This window comes from Grammomys surdaster, unplaced genomic scaffold, assembly GCF_004785775.1.
Source record: "Grammomys surdaster isolate TR1022 unplaced genomic scaffold, NIH_TR_1.0 62, whole genome shotgun sequence".
NCBI lineage: Eukaryota > Metazoa > Chordata > Mammalia > Rodentia > Muridae > Grammomys > Grammomys surdaster.
Window position 1 is genome coordinate 1,180,659 of NW_021604564.1, and position 21,615 is coordinate 1,202,273.

At 51.7% G+C, this 21,615-nt stretch overlaps 2 protein-coding genes across 2 annotated transcripts; both read right to left on the minus strand.

Moving 5' to 3' along the window:
- Positions 1 to 962: 962 nt before the first annotated feature.
- Khsrp (KH-type splicing regulatory protein) lies at positions 963 to 11,402 on the minus strand. The gene is made up of 18 exons (XM_028763541.1): positions 11,151 to 11,402; positions 9,008 to 9,104; positions 8,261 to 8,299; positions 8,121 to 8,160; positions 7,255 to 7,304; positions 7,026 to 7,097; positions 5,851 to 5,908; positions 5,467 to 5,641; positions 5,281 to 5,379; positions 4,992 to 5,090; positions 4,799 to 4,901; positions 4,258 to 4,503; positions 4,022 to 4,182; positions 3,837 to 3,946; positions 3,527 to 3,615; positions 3,240 to 3,440; positions 3,086 to 3,163; positions 963 to 2,996 (listed from the first exon to the last, which is right to left on the minus strand). Exons 1-18 carry the CDS (start codon positions 11,400 to 11,402, stop codon positions 2,719 to 2,721), a joined length of 2,247 nt encoding a protein of 748 aa, XP_028619374.1. The 3' UTR covers positions 963 to 2,718.
- Positions 11,403 to 12,780: 1,378 nt separating this feature from the next.
- Positions 12,781 to 20,949, minus strand: Slc25a41 (solute carrier family 25 member 41). Its single transcript, XM_028764038.1, has 7 exons — positions 20,875 to 20,949; positions 19,228 to 19,383; positions 18,026 to 18,178; positions 17,808 to 17,915; positions 14,438 to 14,605; positions 13,723 to 13,870; positions 12,781 to 13,189 (listed from the first exon to the last, which is right to left on the minus strand). The coding sequence occupies exons 1-7, from the start codon at positions 20,890 to 20,892 to the stop codon at positions 13,002 to 13,004; spliced, it is 939 nt and encodes a 312-aa protein (XP_028619871.1). The 5' UTR covers positions 20,893 to 20,949; the 3' UTR covers positions 12,781 to 13,001.
- Between the last annotated feature and the right edge of the window lie 666 nt (positions 20,950 to 21,615).

A 21,615-nucleotide genomic window follows, 5' to 3' on the forward strand; every position in this document is an offset into this window, starting at 1 on the left:
TTGATTGTGTCTTCTCCCCTAGATACTGGCTGAAGAAGCCCCTGAAAGCATCTTTGCCAAGTGCTGTTCAATCATTGAGAGTCTGCAGTGAGCTAGGTAGGACTGGGCCAACATCTGGCCTACCCTTCTCCACAGCACACAGGACCCAGACCTGAGGTGGGTCCTTGGTGCTAACAGGGCAGACACGGTACCTAGCACAGCTGGAGGGAAACCAACTTCACCTAGAAGTGGCAGCTGCTACTGCATCATGTGGACTCTGGTAATTATTCTAGCAAGGCATGATTTTCACATAGTGTGAGGGCAGCTCTGAAGAATGGGGTCTCGTTTCTGCTGGTCCGCAAGCCCCCCATCTAGCTGGGGTTACTAAGCCACTGCACCTGGCTTTGGGGCTAGCACTTTTTACTTGTTATGCTATCTCCCTGGCTGATTCTGATCACAGAAGGGAACCTTTCAGGCTGCCACACTGCCTCAGACCCCCTGGCACTGTCCACTTTGTCCTGGGCATCACTCACCCAGGCCTGGCCTCTACTTTCCACTCAGTGTTAGCCACACATGCTCAAGTCAGGCCTGTGCCCCCAATGGGATGCTTACACGAGGCAATCCTTAGTGACAAGTGTGACCACATCCATGGGAACGTGAGCCCCAGGGATCCTCCTCAGTGCCTGGTTCCTCACGTCCCAAAGGGAAAGTGCAGAAACAGCTAGGTAGGGCTCCTTAAAAGATAGATGGTTTCAGGGACTGCACCCCACTCCATCCTGTCTACCCCGTGCACTGAAGAGGGTGGTGAGGAAAGCATGTGCCTTCAAACTGTCCTCTATCTCAAACTAAGACAAAATCCCCACAACTTCTCATCACCAGGGTTATGCTTCTAACACCTAAAAAAAGCAGCAAACATCTGCTTCAGAAGCCTACTTGAAGGGCAGAGGAGACAGACCGACAGACCACAGCCAACAAGACACAGGGAGGTTTTGTTACCATTTATTTGTGAAGTTAAAAACGAGCGATAAAAAGTAAAAACTGCCATACAATTTTTTTGTTTTGTTCTCATTTTTTTCTCAGTTTATCTCATCTTCAACAGATGACAACGTACCAGGCCAGTCCTGGGGTTGGGGTGGGTATAGGGAGGAGCCAGGGAAGAGCGGGGGCAGGGAGAAAGAGAGAGACAGAGATGGGCAGGGCAGGAGGGGCCTGTGACACCCACACCTGGTCCAAGGAATGTTCCAACGCTAACTAAAACAAAACAAAACAAAACAAAAAAACCAACAAAACAAAACAAAAACCACACAGAAACAAAAAAACACTAAAAAAAAAAGAAAAGAAAAAGAAAGAAAGAAAGAAAAAGAAAAAAAAGAGATAGCAAGAGTGACTGTTTCTTTCCTTTTAAAAAAGTTTATTTAAAAACAAGAATAGGGTCCTGGACAGTAGGGAGATAGTGAACCACTTCCCTCAGAGGGTGGGCTCGAAGGCTGGGGAGATAGAGATTTATATATTTCTATATATATATATATCATTTTATAGGTTTTGTTCTGCTCTTTGTGATTTAATTTTTAAATTTTCTTTTTGGCAGAGGTTAAATTCTCGCTATTTTCTAAGGCTGGCTCAACATGAAGGATCCCGATTTTGGAAAGGAGAAAGATGAGACACACAGAAAGAGAGAGGGAGCGCCTCAGCACGAGGGGATCCCCTGCACCCTAGGCAGCCGTTGCTCTCTCGCCAAACCAATCAAATAGAGAAACCAATAAAAGAAGCCCACAAATGGAACAAAAATGGAGGAAAAAAATATTTTCACAGATGAAGTTCATATCCATTTGCTTCATTTGCCTGCAGAGAGGGAGAGACAGGAATGGTCATGGCAGGAGGGCGGCCTGGCTACAAGAGGCTGCGACTCCAGGCAGTGGGCCAAGAGGCCGGGCCCAAGTCCCCACAGGCTAAGCAGGGGACTGTGACTGTCTGTCTTGGGGACTCCACTGGCCAGACTGCTCCTTGGTGGAGGAGAAGCAGGAAGAAGAGGAGGAGGAGGAGAAGGAAGAGGAGTCTGCAGCAGAAGCCAGAGGTGTGGAAGAGGGCACACAGGGGAGAAGTGCCAGGGGGGGAGGGGGACAGAAGAGGGAGGCGGCGGCTCGGCGTCACAACATTCAGATCACGGTGTCCCCACAACACCCCTGTGAGGTAGGTTGGAAGGTGGCAACATCATCATGCCCACTTCACAGACAAAACCGAGACACAGAGGCAAGCACACCAAGAGATGGCCTCGCTAGGCAGGGAGAGCCCAGTCCCCTCCGTGGGCTCCCCTCTGTGGGCTCCCCTCCATCCCAGCAGAGCCAGGGCCGCCTGCAACACGCAGTTACTTGGACACGGGGGATAAAGATGGTGGCTTTTAAAAAAAATAAAAGAATAAAAAAAGAACAAAACCCAAAATAGTGATGCTGAGAAGGGGGAAAAAAATAGACATTTTCTTCCCAAGTGGCCAGATTTTGAGTGAGCGGGTTCAGCAACCAGTGTGGCACCCAGCACAGTCCCCACTTCCTGCCCCCACCCGGGACACCCCAGCAGTTCAGAGTTCCACCTTTGCGGCCGGTGCCCCCAGCACCCGACAACGTCGCACCAACAGTGGCTACCGGAGGAGCCTCTTCCGTGAGCCTCTGCACCCATCGAGTGCTTCCCAGCGGCGGGGCTGCGGGGCTCTGGGAGACTCTGGCCACGCGCCCGAAGCTGGCATCAAGGGCACACCCCGCAGGGGAAAGGGTTTCCGGCGCTACCCACTAAGGCAGGATGGACGGTGGCCGGGGGTTGGAAGGAGAAAGGAGGAGGAGGAGGGTGGCAGTTCCCACTTGCCTGCTGCTGTCCCTGCTGGGTGGGAGGTGGCTGTGGGCCACCAGGGCCTGGGGTCTGTCCGTAGTAAGCAGCCTGCTGTCTGTAATACTCAGCCCAGGCGGCACTGTAGTCAGGCTGGGAGCCAGGGGGTGCTCCAGGACCCCCACCAGTGGCCACTTGTGCTGTGGGCAGAGAGGATAATGAGTGGCTGACAGAAGAAGCTACCCCCCTGCCCCAGCAACCCAACCCCTATCCCCACCCAGCAGCTTACCTTGCTTCTTGTAGTACTCCTCCCAGGCCTTGGTGTAGTCCTGCTGTGGGGGTGCCCCAGGCTGCTGGGGCTGCTGGCCTGAAGAACAGGGTAGGGTGTCAGGGCAATTGGACCCTGTGCAGGATTCCCCACTGCTCCCCAGCACTGAACTTACCAATTTTTTTGTAATACTCTTCCCAAGCCTTGGTGTAGTCTGATTGGCCAGTGGGTGGAGGCTGGGGGGGCTCCCCCTGTGCAGGTGGGGCTGCAGGGGCTGGGGCAGGGCCTGGCACGGGACCTGGGGGTTGCTGGTAGTAGTGCGAGTAGTAGGCAGCCCAGGCAGCATTAGGGTCTGTAGCCGCTGCTGCAGCTTTGTCTACAGGAAGACATGCTGGTTGAGGAAGGGCACAGTAGTTGGCCTTGTGCCACTCCCCAAATTTCCTATGTGGTATTGACACTTACTTGGGTCATGAGGGGCAGGTGGTTGCCACTGGGGGTAGGTATTGCCCCAGCCCTGAGGCGGGTACTGGTGAGGAGGAGGACCACCAGCACTGCAGGGGAGAGAAGTGGCCATGAGAACTGGTTCGAGGGTGTGAAAACAGAAGTCCTTACCAACAAAGCTAGGGCTGACAACCAAGACCAAGGTCAAAGGCAGTGGAGTCTCATAGCACCTATCACACGGGGCTGCAGACAGCCCAGTGAGAAAGGGCCTATCCCTCTTTTTCCAGGCCCCACAACACTAAACACAACCCAGGAGCCATGGAGTACTCACTGTGGGGGTGCCCCCGGAGGCCCCTGGTTGAAGGGTCCAGGGTTGAAAGGCCCCATGGGTCCAGCAGGGCCTGGTCCCCCAGGGCCTGGTCCAACTGGGCAGAGGGGACCCTGAGGGAAAAAGTGGCAGCTGCAGTGAGCAATCCAAAGGGGAGAGGGCACCTTCACCAGCACCCGTGAACCTACCTCTATCTTCTCCTCAATGAGCTGCTTTGCATGGTCAATCTGCTGAGGTGAGCCTCGGATGACAAACAACTTGAAATTGGGGTCCCCGTTGGGTGGCAGCTGGCGAGATATTTCCACAAAGGCGCCTGTCTGCTGGTTAATGGCCTTTACATTCTCCCCACCTGTGGGACCATGGTTAGTGAAGGGCTGGCAAGTACAGAGCCAGGCAGGAAAAGGGCAGAGCCTTAGGGACTCACCTCGGCCAATGACCAGCCCACATTTATGGGTAGGAATGGAGAAAGTCATCTCCCCTCCAGGAGGGCCCCAGTTGCCTTGGCCTCGGCCCCGGCCCCGGCCCCCAGGGGGCATGCCAGGGGCTCCTGGAGGACCTGGAGGCCCACTCCGAAGACTCTGGAGGAGGTCATTGATGATCCGTGCTGCGTGTTCACACCGATCTGGAGGCCCCATGATGTGAGCAATCTTCTCAGGGCCAGTCCCATCATCTGACATCCACACCAAGAAACAGATACTACTCAAAGCAAAGCCAAAGTCCCTCAAAGACAGCTCCTCTGATTTGCTGTCTCCATGTGGACAAGCAGGAAGCTCGTCCACACTCAGAGTAACAGCTTGAACGTCTTCCCATCTCCGAGGTCTACAGAACTAACTAAGCAATCTTAGAGAAACTGGTTCCAGAAAGCAACTGACAGGAATTGGGCACCAAACCTCTGCAGGCACTGAGGGCCTATAACAGCTGGGGGATAGCACCAGTGCCTGAGCCAAAGTGGTGCTCACCCTCACCTTGCTTGAACTGGATGCGCACACCCGCATCATTCTGGATCTTCTTGATCATCTCTCCACTCCGGCCAATGACTACACCAACTGAATGCCTGGGTACAGGCACCTGGGAGGCCGGGAAGCATAGGGTCACCTGGTGTGCCCCTAGCTCTGCCCTGCTCCCAGCTGCCCACCTCCCTGAAGTGCTTGCACTCACATCAATGCCTCCGCCAACCCGAGATCCGTATTCATTGCGGTCCCCAAAGCCACCTTGGTCACGCTCTCGAAGGATGTCCATCACCATCTCACAGGCTTGCTGTGAACATACCACACTGAGCAGTGGGAACAGACAAGTGTGCTGCCACTGCACCCACCTCCTGGCACCTGCGAGGGTCTCCCACATCCCCATGGAGCTGTGAAATGCCTTAGAGGAGGCTGCTGCTGGCAACAGCCAGGCAAGGCTGGACAGTAAAGCTGTCTGGAGTCCATGCTTTCTGGGAGCTCACCTGTACTTTGTATGGGTCCCCGATGATCCGAAGTGGTTTGTCCACATTTGTGTTCTGAGAGCCATCCTGAATTAAAATCATCTTCACCCCGGCCCGCTCCTGCAATGTAAGAGCCTGTCAGAGGCTGCAGTCTCAGGGACGCTGGAGAATGTGGGGACTAGTGCTTCGGCCTGTGCCAACACACACCTGCAGCTGCTTGATGGTCTCTCCACCCTTGCCAATGACCAGGCCAGCCTTGCCAGCAGGGATCATGATCTCCTGTACTGTGCCATTCTGACCCCCATTGGCGTTGTCATGGAACTGTCCTGGGGGGCCCCCACGGCCCCGAGACACGATGTCATCCAGCATCATCTTTGCCTTTCTGGGAAGATAACAGGGTGGCACTGAGTGTGTGCATTTGGAACACACCCAGCTCTGGTAAGTTGTCTGGCAGGTGTAAAGGGCCTGGGGCTGTTCGAGATTGGTGAGATGTGGGTATCAAATTGCCCACAAAGATCTAGGGAGAAGTCTGGTGGGAAGGACACACAAGGATATCACTAGCTCCTGCAGGAAACCCAGCTGGGGACTTACTGGACAGACTCAGGTGCTCCAGTCAGAGACACGCTGCGCTCAGGGAGGCCACCACTATCTGCAAAGAAGAGGGGCTCAGTGCAGAGAGGGCTGCTGCAGTAGGGTCAGGAGACCTCCACCACAACCTGCAGCCGCCCTCTCCTACGCATCATTTCACCCCTGCCATGAGACACTAGGACGGCTGCTGCTTTAAAACCCAGCGGGGGAAGACAGAACTAAAGAGGCACCATACATCCCTCCTAGCACCCAGAAGGCAAGGCAAGATAGATAGCGAGGGAAAAGTGAAGACTCCAGAAATTAGCTTAGATCACTCTTAACAACACAGGCGCCAGGCGGTGGTGGCACACGCCTTTAATCCCAGCACTTGGGAGGCAGAGACAGGCGGATTTCTGAGTTCGAGGCCAGCCTGGTCTACAGAGTGAGTTCCAGGACAGCCAGGTCTACACAGAGAAACCCTGTCTCGAAAAACCAAAAAAACCAAAAACAACAACAACAAAAAAACATCCAGGACCCCAGCTCAGATGTAAAGGAAGCCCATGTACATGCCACACAAGAGCAGACCCAAGCAGCCTGAGAGCCTGCCACTCTGCTTTCTGCAGCACTTTAAGGTGACACTATAGAGCCCACCACCTGGAAAGTGGTGCCTCCACACCCATGCCCACATTCCCTCAGACCACTCCAAATGCAAAGGGGAAAAACAAGGGCAGTGACATGGCTCAGGGAGCAAAGGTACTCATCACCAAACCTAGCAACCTAAGTTCAGTATCTGGATTCCATATGATGGGAGGAGAGAGCTAACCTCTGAACTTCACCTGTGTGTCACGACATGTGCATGCCCCCAACACACACATAAAAAAATAAATACAGGGCTGGAGAGATGGCTCAGTGGTTAAGAGCACTGATTGCTCTTCCAGAGGTCCTGAGTTCAATTCCCAGCAACCACATGGTGGCTCACAACCACCTGTAATGGAATCTGATGCCACCTTCTGGTGTGTCTGATCACAGCAACTGTGTACTCACATTCATAAAATAAATACATCTTTAAAATAAATAAATAAATACAGTAGAAATATTGCCACTGTGGCACCTACACCTGTACTTCTGCAGGAAGTATCCACCAAGCAGAGCCAGCTTTGCCCTAGGTCCCAGGCAACTGTACAGATGGAGGGCCATACCTGGTGAGATCTGAACTTTGCAGCCTGAGTCCTGCTGGATTTTGTTTATCTGCTCACCACCTCTGCCAATGACTAGATGGAAAGAAAAGAAAGGCGAAGGCTGAGTAAGGGCACCCAGACCAAGGCTCCCCACCAGTAGTCCCTTGGACACTATCACACAGAAACCCCTTTGGCCAGAGGCAGCCAGGGGCTCTCTGGCCCCACCCTCATCAAGGGGGCCCACACTCACTCAAGCCCACCATGCCGTCCGGAACCCTATATTCTTCTGTCATTGAGGTCCTGTGGGGAGAGACACTCAACATGAACCTCCAGCTACAAGGGAGGTCACAGAGCTTTCCTAGAAACGAGGGCTGGTAGCCTTTGAAGCTCCCGGCCCTTTGCTGCACACCCTGCTACTACATCATAGGCAATGGCTTCGGGGCTGGAGTCTACAAGGGGCCCCTGGCAATCCCATTTCCTTAAGTAAGAAACAGTTGAATTTGGTTTTGGAGACAGAATTCCATACAGCTCAGGATGGCTTTGAATTCCTGATGCCTCTGCCTTAACTTTCCACAAGGTAAGACGATAGATATGTATCACCTTGCCTGGTTTCTTGTTTGTTTTGAGGCAGGGCATTTGGGAGGGAATCCAGGGTGAGTGCTCTATTGACTAAGTTACAGCTTTCCCACCTTATACGTTCTCATACCACACTGACAGTCCACATATCAGTAAAAAGGGGGCTGTCACATAGTTCATCTCATTCTCCAGTTAGTATCCACTGTACTTCATGAAACTAGACTCATTCAAGGAAAACCAGTGGCCTATCTCAACAACCTAGTCATATTCCACCCAGACCGTCTGAGGCAGCCAGATAGCTGCATACTCCACAGGTTCTAATCACCCTGGGGAGCATTTGACAACTCATAGTCAGTTCTGAACCATGGTGTTAGAGTGGCCACACTGTAAACCCCCCAACAACAACCCCCCCCCATTCACAGAGCACACTCATGGACACAAGGGTACCCTTTTCCTCGCCCACCAGCATCCCCTGGCTCCAGAGATACCTCCACGCCAGCCCCTAAAACACAGACAACAGGCAGCCAATAAACAGCTTACCTGGGGGGAGGATGGATGGGTCCCAGTTGAGAACCAATCGCTGGGAAGAGAAATTCAAAGCAGAGTCTAGCTTAGCATCTGTCTGGGCTCCTCAACCCCAACCCATGATGCCCCTGCTTGCACACACCCAGTGGACTTACAGTCTCCCTGGGAAGCCAATTTCTTGCTGTCTGGCTGGTCTGTGGATGAAAAAGTCTGTCAGATGTGACAACACCCACCCGCACCGCCTCAACCCCAAAGCTGGTGCAGCATGTTCTAGGCATGGTCACCACCAGTACTGCATGACAGAAAAGATGGAAGGTTAGAAGGTGCTGGCCCAGAAAGGGGTAACATGCCAGTGATTCACTACCTCAGAGTGACAAGGCTCACTTTTTTTTTTTTTTTTTTTTTTTGGTTTTTCGAGACACGGTTTCTCTGTGTAGCCCTGGCTGTCCTGGAACTCACTCTGTAGACCAGGCTGGCCTCGAACTCAGAAATCCGCCTGCTTCTGCCTCCCAAGTGCTGGGATTAAAGGCATGTGCCACCACCGCCCGGCCAAGGCTCACTTTTAACACATGAACATTAACATCTCAGGGTCCTTCCAGATTAGAATCAGACTTGCTCAGGAAACAAATGTCCTGCTTAAGAGCTACCTTGTGCCCTGGGTCAGTCTCTAACAAGGAAGGAACCATCTTGAGAACGTACCACTCTCCCTGGTCACAATCAACCTGCCCTTCTCTCAGCTATCTGATTTTTAAGGGTAGAAGACAGAACAAAAAAGCTGGGCCGGCTCCCCTGTCCTGAAGCTCCACTGGGACAAAATGCTACTCTTCAGCCCCAGGCCTCCCTCTCAGGTGAGAGCCATCTCCCACAGCCTCTGCCCCGCCCCCTTCAGCATCAGGAGTTACCTCCATCTTCCAGCTGTCTCTTTTGGCCTCCAAAACCAAAATCAGGAGTGTTGTTATTCACGGTGGTAGCAGCATCACCTCCGATTTTGGCTGCAATCTAGAGTGAGGTAGAAGCAGAGGTGAGTTACCATCCCAAGCAACCCTCAAGTTCATCTCTAGCCTTGGTGTGGAGAGTGGCTCTCCCTGATTTTGAGGAGTGTGGGCATAGACACTCTGAAAGTTTTTATGAATGTCTCCCAAGTTTTCTAAGAACTGCAGGCTCCCTGTCCCCATTATAGTCAGGACCTATGTCCACAAGCTGTTCTAAGTGCAAAAGGAACAGCAGCTGACGAGGACAGGAATTCCTGGACCACCTAAGTGACCTGGACAGCAAACAGGACTTCAGTGTGGTCCTTCTAATTTTCCTATCTCTTACCCTGGACATCTTTACAAAAACATCCTGAGACATCTCAGTCAAGCTTCTACCTTCAAGGCACTTGACATCCCAGTATGACGCAAAACAAAAGCCCCTTTGGGGCACAAGCTGAGTTTCAAGTACACAGAGAACATATTCACATCACCCCCCTAAGCCAATGAACACATCCCAAATCCTGAACTCAGGATCTGGCCTACTCCACTATAAAGACCAAAAAACAAACCAAACAAAACACCAACCAACCACCACCACCACAACAAAAAAACCCGTGCTTACCCCTGACAGGGAGTGTCACCCCAACTGACAGTACTCACCCACAGGAAGCTGCCTCTTAAGACATTTTGGGGGATGACCAGAAAAAGGGCATGCTAAAGCCCAGCCCACCCTGGAGGAAGGCAGAGATGATAATGAAGATAGCATAACCCAATGCTTCCTCCCACCTAGGGAGGGGCCAGAGGCCTTGGGACAACCCCAGGATACCAGCATCTGCAGTAAGCCTGGCCTGGTCCAACTTTAAGAACTGACCTGAGTGGGGTTGTGAGCAAAGCTGAGCCATGTCACACTAGCACATAACACTTCTATATGCTGCCATCAAAACAAGTCATGTTCCCAAAGGGAGACAATTCTTTTGAATTCAAACAGTAAAAAGCAGGTTCTCTTGTCTGTCTGCCTTTCCCACCTCACTCCAAAGCCCAGGTTCTCTAACAAAGAGTCCTCTCTTCACCATCCAGATCCAACAAAAAGGACTTCTCCCAACCCCTTACCAAATCCCTTCAGGGGAAGGTACAGAAATGGGATGGGTTTGGAGACCTGTTTGGATGTGAAACTAGGAGTAACGGTGTGTGAAGCAAGATCCTCTAAAAGGTAGTTACTGAACTTCTGGGTGGGTGCAAACATGTGCTAAGATGCCCCCCTCCCCTCCTAGCATATGCTCAGGCTCAGTTCCTGTACAAACACTCAGTCTTGGGAACTAATATATTCTGAGCCCTCATGTCTCTGAATAGTGGTCTCCTAGCACCCTGCAATGCAACTTTTACAAACCCTGAGAAGCTCGTGGAGACCCTAAGATTCCAAGGGTTCAAAGAAGAGTCTTACAGCATCTCTGACCTTATCCTTCACGAACTCAGGAATAGCTCTTACAGACCTGCCTCATGAGTCCTAAAGGGGTGACTACGTGCAAACCCGGGAGGGATTCTTGGAGAGATCCTCTTAACATTCAAGCTCAGGTCTTTGGAAAACCAGGAGATCTCTCCAAATCACAAACACTCCTCGATTTAGAGTGGTCCTCAGAATACAAGCTCTCATGTTCTGATTGGAAATAAAGGGTGCAAGCTCGTGGGTGGCTCTTGGGGTCACTGTCCCAGACTGCAACCTTTGTGGGTCCTAGAGGGATCCTCTAGTACACCCAGGAAAAAAATCCTTGGAACTCCAGGGCTGCAACCCTACTGTTCTAATAGAGAAGACCTGGTGCAAGTACAGGGTGGGTCTCAGGGACCCCAAAGGCTTCAAGCCCTGGTACCCTAAGAGGAATCCTCCAGTGCAAAATCTACTTTTCGGAGATTCCCCCTTCAGGGCACCCTTAACTCTACGCACGTAAAGGGTCACCCTCATACCGTGAGGGCCCCAGACTCCCCGCCCCGAGCCCGCCGCCCACGTGACCCTCCCGCGACCCCGCGCGCGCCACCGCCCCCTCCCCCGCGCGCGCACGCGCCCTCGCGGCCCCCTCACCTGGCGGGCCCGCTGCACGGCGTCGGCGAAGGCGTCCTTGCGGATCCCAGGGCCGCCGCCACCGGGAGGCTGTGAGGGGCCCCCGGACGCGCCTCCTCCACCTGGACCGCCGCCGCCAGGGCCTCCGCCGCCCCGGTCTCCCGCGCCCGGCGGGCCCGGCGGAGGGCCTCCTCCCGCACCCGCGGCTCCTCCTCCTCCGCCAGCGGGAGGCGGCGGGCCGGGCGGGGGACCTCCGGTGCTGTAGTCCGACATGGCGCGGCTGGGACGGGCCTGGTGCGGAGGCTTCAAGCTGAGGAGGCGGCGGCGGCTCAACGCGGGAACAAGGCCTCGCTCCACTCGGCCGCGGAGCACGATGGGAAGCCAGCGGCTGGGAAGGCGACGGGGGGGGTGGGGGGAAGAGAGGAGCACCTCCTCCCGCCGTCACTTTGACGGACGGCGTGGAACAGCCAGTAAGATACAGTTATCGCTATACGCCTGCCAATCGTGGACCGTAAATCCGGGCGACCAGTCAGAATACCGGAAGACTCAGGGGGCGGGAGGCGCGGTGTGACTGACGACTATAGGATTCAATAAACCCAGGGCTGCTGGCACTGGGCGGGCAATTGGAAGTCACGCGAGAAGTCAGGAGGCCCAATGAAGCGTGAGTTCCACGTTCTTGGGGCGGCTCTAGGATGAGAGTGATGGCTCAGATCAGTCACGTGGAGTTGGGGGCGGAGCTTATGAAAGTTCTCTAAGATGAGCTGGGCGGGCGCTCGGCGAGATAGTCGTAAACACCAGCTAATGAATACACTTAGGAGGCGGTGCTTGTCAAGATTGGCAGTCATTTAACCCAGTCCCTGAAGCGTTTTGGATGCGCTTGGATTTGGACGTGACTTTTCTCAGAATCCATGGCCCTCTGACTTTTGAGCCAATGGCTGAGCGACAAGGACAAGCGTTCAATGATTGACTCCTCCATGGACAAATAGCAGCAACGGAAGTTATAGCGCCCTCTTTTGATGAGAGCCAGTGAAAGCGCATCTGCATTGGGGTGGAACCCGCTACCAGACGGCAAGAGCGGATTAGTGGGTGCAGAAGTGAAAGGCAGGGGACGTGGGAGGTGGTGATCTGCTACCGAAACTATGAACTGACCTAAGTCAGCCTCCCAGCGGCCTGGCTTGGGGAGGCCTTGCACGTGGCCTGCTCGAAGCCTTGGGGATCGGTATTTCTATAGGTTAGTGGGTAGCCCGAAATTGGGTGAAGCACCCAGGGATATTCTGAATTTTCTCTCATACTAAGGACCTAGAGCCTTCACTTCCAAGACACATAGCACCAACTCCTCAAAACTTCAAGCCTATTCCCAACCTCATCTCAGGCCCCCGACAGGGGTCTAAACCTCCTGCTCTCAACCCTGGATTCAGAAAAGATCTCAGGTTCCCACAGGGGTCCAAACTTCCAGTTGCCACCCTGGACCCAGAAGTCCCAGGTCCATTTACAGGGGTTCAGGATCCCTAGCTCCTAGCCTGGACCCTAAAATCTCAGGTCCCCTTGATCCCCAAGTCGTCAGGGTGGGTATTGAACCTAGGATCTCGTAAATGCAAGCACCCCGAGCAATACACCCCGACCTGGAACCAGTTAATCCCAGACACAGACATCAAAAACTATCTTTATTCATTGTCTGCATCTTCTCTTGGACAAGCCTGCAAAAACTAGGCTGGAATCCCAACTCAGAATCCCAACTGGAGGACTCCCAGCACCTTTCTAATCCTAGTCCTGGATGGTTTTTGCAAGCCAAAATGGCCTTAAAGCCTGAGCCTTGGCGTGCTTTTGGAGACTCAGGGACACTGAGTCTTCCATCTTCTTGGTCAGGGCAGGTCACCTGCTCCAGACTTGTACACCCAGGGTTTTCTTCATGGCTTCATACACCAGGTAGCTGATGCCGCCTGCTGGCAACACCTTCAGTAATGTGGGTGTCATGCCTCTGTACAGCCCGGGCCAGCCCTGCTGGCTCAGTATCCTCTTGAAGACTCCCAGCATGGTGAGGTTGGAGCCCTCCACAGTGTCTGGGGATAGACAAAGACAAGGTCAGCACCAGGTGTGATGTGATTCATTGTGAAGGATCCAGGTCACACTTGGAGAGAATTTTGTAGAGATCATTTGGTTATTGTTATATATGTATGTATTTTGAGATGGTATCATGTGGTGCAGGTTGACCTAGAACTCCATATGTAGCTGAGGCTAGCTTAAAACTCTTGCTTCCCTTGCATCTACCTCCTATTGGAATAACAGCACTACCACACCCAGTTTACATAGTACTGGGGATTAAGCCCATGCATATTAGGCACACTCTGTACCTTGAGCCCCAGCCTCGAGGTAGCTGAGGCTGGCCTTCTAAGTGATGGGTGATAGGCATGTTAATTTGAGGACTAGGATTAGACTGAGGGTGAGAATAAGCTCTGGTGGGTTCAGTATTTAGCAAAGGTGTTCCAAATGGGTTACAGAGAGGCTGGAAGTTGGTGGGAAGGGTGAGAAAATTCAGAGAGCTGGAACGACACAAGGAACAGCTATGTGTAATGGTTCCTGGAGCCAGGCTGACCTTGTGCCTGCATCCTTGTGCGCACCAAAGTCAGTGGGTAACTGGCCATCTGGCCACAGGTCGTGGACAGTGTTACAGATGACAGGCTGACGAGGCCACTGGGGTCCTTCATGTCCCTGCCCGACTTCTGCCACAGGCACCAGAGTAGCTGCAAAAGGAGGCAAGACTGCTCTTGATAAGGACTCAGAGTCAAGACAGGCATGGTGGTGCACACCTTTAGTCTCTTTCACTGTTGGCTATTGGTCTCTAAGTTCAGGGACAGCCAAGGCTACATACTAAGATCCAGTCTCACAATCAAAACCAGCTGGGCATGATGGCACACACCTTTAGTCTCATCACTATGAGGCAGGGGCTGGAGGAGCTCTCATGTACATACTGAGTTCTCGTTCAGACAAGGCTACATAGTGAGACCCTGTCTTAAAAAACAACAAGCTTTGGATCTCTGAGTTCGAGGGCAGCCTGGTCTATAGAATGAGTTTCAGGACAGTCAGGGCTACACAGAGAAACTCTGTCTAGGGGTCGGGGGACCAAACAAAAATAGTGAGTTGGAGAGATGGCTCCCAGGTAAAAAGCATTTTGCCCTTGCAGAAGACCCAAGTTCAGTTCCCAGCACCCAAATGCTGGCTTAATCTAAAAAGCAAGATTTTAGAGAAGGAACAGGGAGGAAAGCTACAGGCTGATCTGAAGCCAATGTTCTCTCCTCGGGGACACACACCTCATAAACAGCCAGGTCGGTGCAAGCATAGGGTATGATGCCCAACATGTTAGGCAGGTAGCCACGGTATAGGGCTCGGGTGCCATCCCGTTCCAAGATCTGCCTGGCACACTCCAGAAGCCCTTTATACTGGCCAGTGAAGCGAAGGGTCAGCCGAGTCTTGAGTACCTGGATCGGGAGGTTAAATACTTTCTGGTTACATTTGGTTAAATATTCTCTGTTAGGCCTGTCACTCTAACCTGGCACTTGTAGGTGGAGATTGTCAGGGGTTCAGTTGTGCACATGCAGCATGAGATAGGCCACCTATATGGAAAGAGGGAGACACTAGCTAGGTTCTTCTCAATATAACATAATATCTGTGGCTGTTGAGGTTTGTTTTTTTTTTAAAGATTTACTTATTTATTTATTTCATGTATATATGTAGCTGTCATTGTAGCTGTCTTCAGACACAGCAGAAGAGAGCATTGGATCCCATTACAGATGGTTGTGAGCCACCATGTGGTTGCTAGAACTTGAACTCAGGACCTCTGAAAGAACAGTCAGTGCTCTTAACCACTGAGCCATCTCTCCAGCCTGCTGTTGAGCTTTTGAAAGATTAAACTCAGGCTTTCTGTTAACACACCTATCATCTCAACACTGGGGAGGCTGGAACAAGAGGATCACAAACTTCAGGCCAACCTGGGCTACATAGCAAGACCCTTTCAAAAAAAAATAACAGGTTGAGGCTGTGGCTCTTTCAGTAGAGGCATGCCTAGTACAAAGCCTTGACTTTCACCCTAGCACTCCCAGAAACTGGGTGTGTTGACACATACCTGTGATCTCAGCACTCAAAAATAGAAATGGGACAGGAAGTTTAAAGTCATCCTGTTATATAAGGAGAGTTTCAGTCCAGCCTGGGCTACAATGAAACCCTGCCCTGTTCCTTCTTTTGAGATAGAGTGTGTTACTATGTGGCCCTGGCTGGCCTGGAACCCACTATGAAGAAAGACCAGGCTGATTTTAACTCTCAGAGATTGTCTTGACTCTGCCTCCAGAGTTCTGGGATTAAAGACATGATTAAAGACATGGTAGTAACCTTACCTGGGGAGGCAGAATCCAATTATGCCGTCTAACTGCAATCATTCCCTAAGACCCAACCAAGTTTCCATTCTGTGATTCTGTGTTTGCTTGAGGAGGAGTCTGAAGCATCCCAGGATGGCCTCTAGTTCACTATGTAGCTGAGGAGGATTGAAAGGTTAAGATTATCCTGAGACACATAGTGAGTTCAAGGCCAGCTTGGGCTACATGAGACTTCATTTCAAAAACAGAAGAGGAGGCTTGTGAGATGCCTCAGTGAATTAAGGCATTTGGTCCAAGCTTGAGGACCCGAGTTTGATCTTGGGACCCACCTGGTAACTCCAGCTCCTGGGGATCTGATGGTCTCCTCTGACCTCTGTAGGCATTGCATATACATATGCAAATGGACATACCAAAAAAAAATCACAAAAAAACCAGGACGGGGCAATGGGATGTGGTTCAGTGGTTGAGTGCTAGCCTACCATGTATAAAACCTTGAACTTAATCTTCACTGGTGCTCCTGCCCCACAAGAAAAGAGGCACCTTCCATGAACACACACACACACACACACACACACACACACACACACACACACACAGAGAGAGAGAGAGAGAGAGAGAGAGAGAGAGAGAGAGAGAGAGAGAGGGAACCAAAACCAAAAACTTAACTTCTGAAATACAAAAATGTCTCCAAAAATTTTTTTTGAGGCAGGGCCTCATTCTGTGGGTCTGCTTGTTCTGGAACACCTATGTAGACTAGGCTGGCCTTCAACTCACAGACATGCTCCTGCTTCTGCCTCTGGAGTGCTGCTGGAGTTAGGGGTGTGGCCACCCTGCCTGACTAAAAGTCTACAAGTTAAACAGTAAACTGGGAAGGCAGTCTGAATGTCTTTGAGGCAAGGGACTGGAAAGGTGGGTAGTTTGGGAGGGGGCTTGTCTATAAACCTTGGGACACATACATCTTCACACATCTGTCACAGCCTAAGAGAAAGGACACAAAACACACTAAGCTACGCACTGCACTGGTAGAAAAGGCAGCCTTGGGAGGTCACACTGCAGAGAGGTGCTGGGAAACTGTAGGGAGCCGAGGCTGCCTGGGAACTTCTAGTTGACTTTGGACTAATCCTCAATTTCTGTAAAAGTAGATTGTGCTGGGTGTAGTGTGCACACCTGGAGGCAGGAGGCTCAGAAGTTTAGGGTCATTTTGGCTACATAGTGTGATTAAGGCCAGACTGTGCTACACTTCAAAAAAAAAATAAGCAAAAAGATGCATCACATTGGTTGCTCTTGTGTATGTATCTTGAGTGCTATAAGAAGGTTCATAAGTAGCTCGGGAAAGTACATAGCAGATCTGTAGGATTGTTGGAGACTAGGGATGGGCCATCTGGAGTGACAGATCAGTCACACACAGCAAGGACACGCAGGTACAGAGCTAGTCTGGTGTGATGAGGACTTCCTAGCCTGAAGGAGGCCTGAGTTCCAGCATCAGAGAGGAAAGGAATGATGGAGAAAGGGGACTTTAGTGTCTATAATTTTAGTACTTGGGAGGCCCAGGCAGGACAACAGGCCTGCTATTCTAAGGCATTCCATGTTACAGTTTTAAAATTGTGTCAATTAAACAAAATGAAAGAAGAGGAGGGAGAAAAAGTGGGAGGACCAAGAAGGAGGAAGAAGGGAATGAGAAGAAAGGGGTGGGGTGAGGAACAAAGATGGGAGAAGGAAAAGGGATGGGGGCTGAAAGATGGCTGCTTTCCCTGAGGACTCAGAAGAGTTCCCGTACCCACAAGGTGGCTCTTCTGGCCTCCATGACACCAGACATGCACATGGTGCACAGACACACATGCAGGCAAAGTATCCATACACATAAAATAATACATCTGTAAAAGAGAAAGCAAGGCTGGGCAGTGGTGCATGCTTTTAATCCCAGCACTCTGGAGGCTGAGGCAGGCAAATCTCTGTGAGTCCCAGGCCAGCCTGGTCTACACAGTGAGTTCCAGGACAGCCAGAGTTAAACAGAGAAACCCAGTCTCAAGAGAAAACACAAAGCAAAACGAAACACCACCTCCTTCTCCCCCCCCCCAAAAAAAAGGAGGGCAGGGAGGTGGAGGAAGGTGAGGAGAGAGAGAGAGAGCAAGCAGCAAGGAAGGGGAGAGAAGTGAGAAGAGGGGGAAGGAGAAGCTTGAAACGGAGGAGGAAGAAGGAGAGATGGAAAAGGTGGGAGAGGAAGGAGGGGAGCAGAACAAGGAGGAGGTGAGGGGGTGCCCCAGAACCAGCCCTGTCCCGTCCCTCCTCCCCCTTCGTGCTTCTGCCTTACCTCCATGGGGTTGATAAGTGTCTGGGAGATAGCCACAGCCAGGGAGCCTGCGACCACCCGTTCCTGGAAGAGCGGGGATGTGTGCACACTGCAGAAGAAATTCTTACACTGCAGGGGGAGTGGGTGTGAGAGAATCGCCTGCCACTGTGTGTCTGGGGCGGGTGGAGGGATGTCTTGCACTCTCTCGGGGATTGATCTGTGGTGAGAACCAGGCTCACCTGCTCAAAGACAGAGAACTTGATAGCGTACTCCGGGGCAATCTTGAGCACGTTTATGCCATTGCCCCGCCAGAGTGAGCGGATGCCGCCCTCTTGGACCAGGCTCCGCAATCCACTCAGCAGGTTCCTGAAGTTACTCTTGGAGGAGTACACCTGGAGAGAAAGAGGGGTAAGCAGCCCTGAGGGCTTGCTAGGCGTCCCTCCTCAAGCCCCAGGGGGTTTCTAGGTGGGAGCTCCACCCTGACCACGCCCCCAGACCCTCGCTGGGGGATTGTAGGTGGGGGTTGGGGGCCTCCACCCCTGAGTCATCCCTAGCCCTCTTTTCATTTTGTATTTTGACACAAGGTCTCACTAAAATTGTCTGAGCTGGCCTTGAAGTGGAGATCCTCCCGCTTCAGCCTCGGGAATAGCTGGCATCACAGGCTTGTGCCAGTAGGTAGAACCATTTATTTAGTCTTCACATTTCTCTAAAGACCTCCATTATACCCAGGTCTGGCAAGGCTGGTCTGTGATGTCAACTATTTGGAAAACTGAGTCAGGAACATGGTAGTTCAAGTTCTTTCTGAGCTATCAGGGCTACTTACTGAGATGCCTGGAAATAAAATGTGACAAGAGAGCGGCTGGTGGGACAGTTAGAGCACTGGGCTGGTGGCTGGGAAGATGGCTCAGGAGGCAAGAGCACCTCCTGCAGAGGAACCTGGTCTGTTCCCAGCTTCCACGTAGTGGCTCACAACCACCCGGAACTCAGGTTCCAGGAAGATCCACTGCCCTCTTCTGGCCTCCAGCAACACTACGTACACAGTGCACAGTCACACAGTCAAACTCAAACAGAAAATAAAAATACATTTTTCAAAAGAAAGGATGTCTGGGAACATTGCTTAGCAGTTAGTGCTTCTCTGGTATGTGAAGCCTTGGGATCCATCTTCAATTTCTTCCATTCCCCAGCAAACATCTCAAAGACACCACGCGCAACCTACAGATCTTCAACCCTTTCTACCTAGTCTCACGCTAGCCTCTGTGCCTGGAGTTCTCTAATCTTAGCCCCAGCATGACTACTTCCTGTCCCCATCTTCCACAACTTCAGCCTCAGCAACAACGTTTTGAGAGCGCTCTACCGAGCTCCAGTCCATCCTGAGTTCCATCAACTCCATCCCTCTCCATTTATACTGTCCCCACAGAAGGGCCCAGCCCCGTGGACAAACCTGCATGTATACCCTGGCTCTGTCCAGAGGTGCTGTCCCTGTGCGAGACACTGCTCCAGCCATGGCTCCGGAGAGCAGAAACTTCCACAGGGCTCCCTTGTTTTCCTCTTCCAAGACATCCACAGGGACTATCAGCTGCTCTCCAGTGTCCAGAACCTGCAAGAACAGCTACCACTTGGCCACACTCAGCCGTAAAGGAGCTCGCCTTCCCGGAGTCCCCGCTCTGTCTTTGTTTGCTGCTTTGGTGTGGACAATTCTTTGGAGGGGATGATTAGGTGGTTTTGGTTTTCTGTTTATTTTGTGGCAAGGTCTCACTGGGCTCTGGCTGTCCTGGGACACACTGTGTAGACCAGGCTGGCTTCCAATTCACAGAGACCTGACTGCTTCTCCCTAAGTGTTGGGATTAAAGGCATACTCCACCACCACCCAGCTGATTTCTGTCTTTCTTAATGATTTACTTTTTGTGTGTGAAGGTACCCAAGGGGATCAGAAAAAGACATTGGATTCAATGCATCCGGAGTTACAGATGGTTGTGGGCCAGCATGTGGGTGCTGGAGACTGAGTTCTTATTCTCTGCAAGAGCTCTTAACTGCTCTAGTCTGTTTTCCTATCTTTGTGCATGTGAGAATGTGAGAGTGCATGCATGTGTGTGTTGCTGTGTGTGTGTGTATGAATGCAGTCATGAGAGTGTGTGTGTGTCAGAGAGAGAGAGTGCATACATGTGAGTGTGTGTGTGGTGGTATGTGGGACTGTGTATGTGTGTGAGAGTACACATGAGTGTGTGTAGGGATATTAGTGACTGTGTGTGTCAGAGAGAGTGCATGCATATGTGTGTGTAGTGGTATGTGGGACTGTGTATGAGAGAGTACATGCATGTTTGCAGTGGTTTCTCTTGTGTGTGAGTGTGTATAGGCTAGAAGTTGATGTCCAGTGTCTTCCTGGACCACACTCTACCTTATATGTTGAGGGAGAGTCCCTAATTTGAGCCCAGAGGCCCACCAGTTCATCTGGTCTAGCCAGCCAGCTTGCTCCTCCATCTCTGTCTCACCTCTGGGCTGTTGGGGTTATAGGTGACTGTCAGGCCTACTCAGCATTTACACAGGTTTTAGGGTCCTAAAGTCTGGCCTTGTGCTTTGTGGAGTGTTAGGCACTTTCTCCTTAGCCATCTCCTCAGCCCCAGCATCCCTCTTTCTTCTTCCCCCTTCCCCTTTTAAGACAGGGTCTCAAGTAGCCCAGACTGGTCTCTAACTGACTAAACAGTCAAGGATGACCTCGAACTTTTGATGTCCGGCTGTAGCCTCCTGATTGCTGGGATAACAGGTATGCACCACCACATGGTCTCATACATGGTCTCAGTGGATATTATTCTACTTTGCCTGAGGGAGAAGGTACTCCATACCATCCGGGCCTTGAAGCTGTTTCCCTTTGGTCCAGCCTGTGCCACCTCACTCCCCAGACTTACCTGCTATGATGGAGGATGCTCAAGGTTGTTCTCACCCATAGGTTCAAACATACTCATACACGTGTATGCACCCTGGGTTCCAGGCTTCAGATAGTGGTAGGATAGGGTGGAGAGGGGTGGGGTGGGGCAAGGTAGAGCTTTCCTAAATAAGGCCTTGATCCTTTTAAACAAGGATCCCGAGTTACCTCGAGATGGACTCCCATAGCTGCTGAAGGGTCCCAGTCTCAGCATCCCCTGGGGCATCTATCTGCCTCCCAGCTGAGAGTGGCTGGTTATCTGGCCTTGTAATTTTAGGGGCAAGGGGAGGATGAGGTCACAAAAGTGCTTGTGAGCTCACAAGTATGATGGTAGTGGCTGATCCCTGTCTTCTAATAGTGTCCACATCCTAGTTCCCACGGCTCAGGAAGAGCCAGCCAATATTTATTTATTCATTTGCTTTGTTTTGAAACAGGGTGGCATGTAGCCCAGGCTGGTCTCAAACTCACAAGTAGCTAAGGATGAATTTGAATTCCTGTTCCTCCTGCCTCTGGCTCCCAGGGCAAGAAGCAGAATGGAGTTAGTATTGAACAGAGACAGTTTTGGTGCAGAGAGATGGCGAGTTCTGGAAATGAGCTGAAGAGCCCAGTAGATGAGCTCCATGCTGCCACATCTGCATACAATAAAAATGTTTTTAAAATTCTTGTTTTAAAAGTAGGGATCAGTGAGACTAGGTCTCATGTAGCCCAGGCTGACCTTGAGAAAGACTCTGAAGTCCTGTCCTCCTGCCTTTACCAGTTCACCTGCTGTACCACCTCACCTAGATTAAAAGCCCCCCCCCACCCCATGCATGTATGTGTGTGGTGTGTGGTGTGTGTGTGTGTTGCATGTGTGTGTGCGTGTGTGCCTGTGTGTGTATATTTTAGTTGGGGCTGGAGAGATGGTTCAGC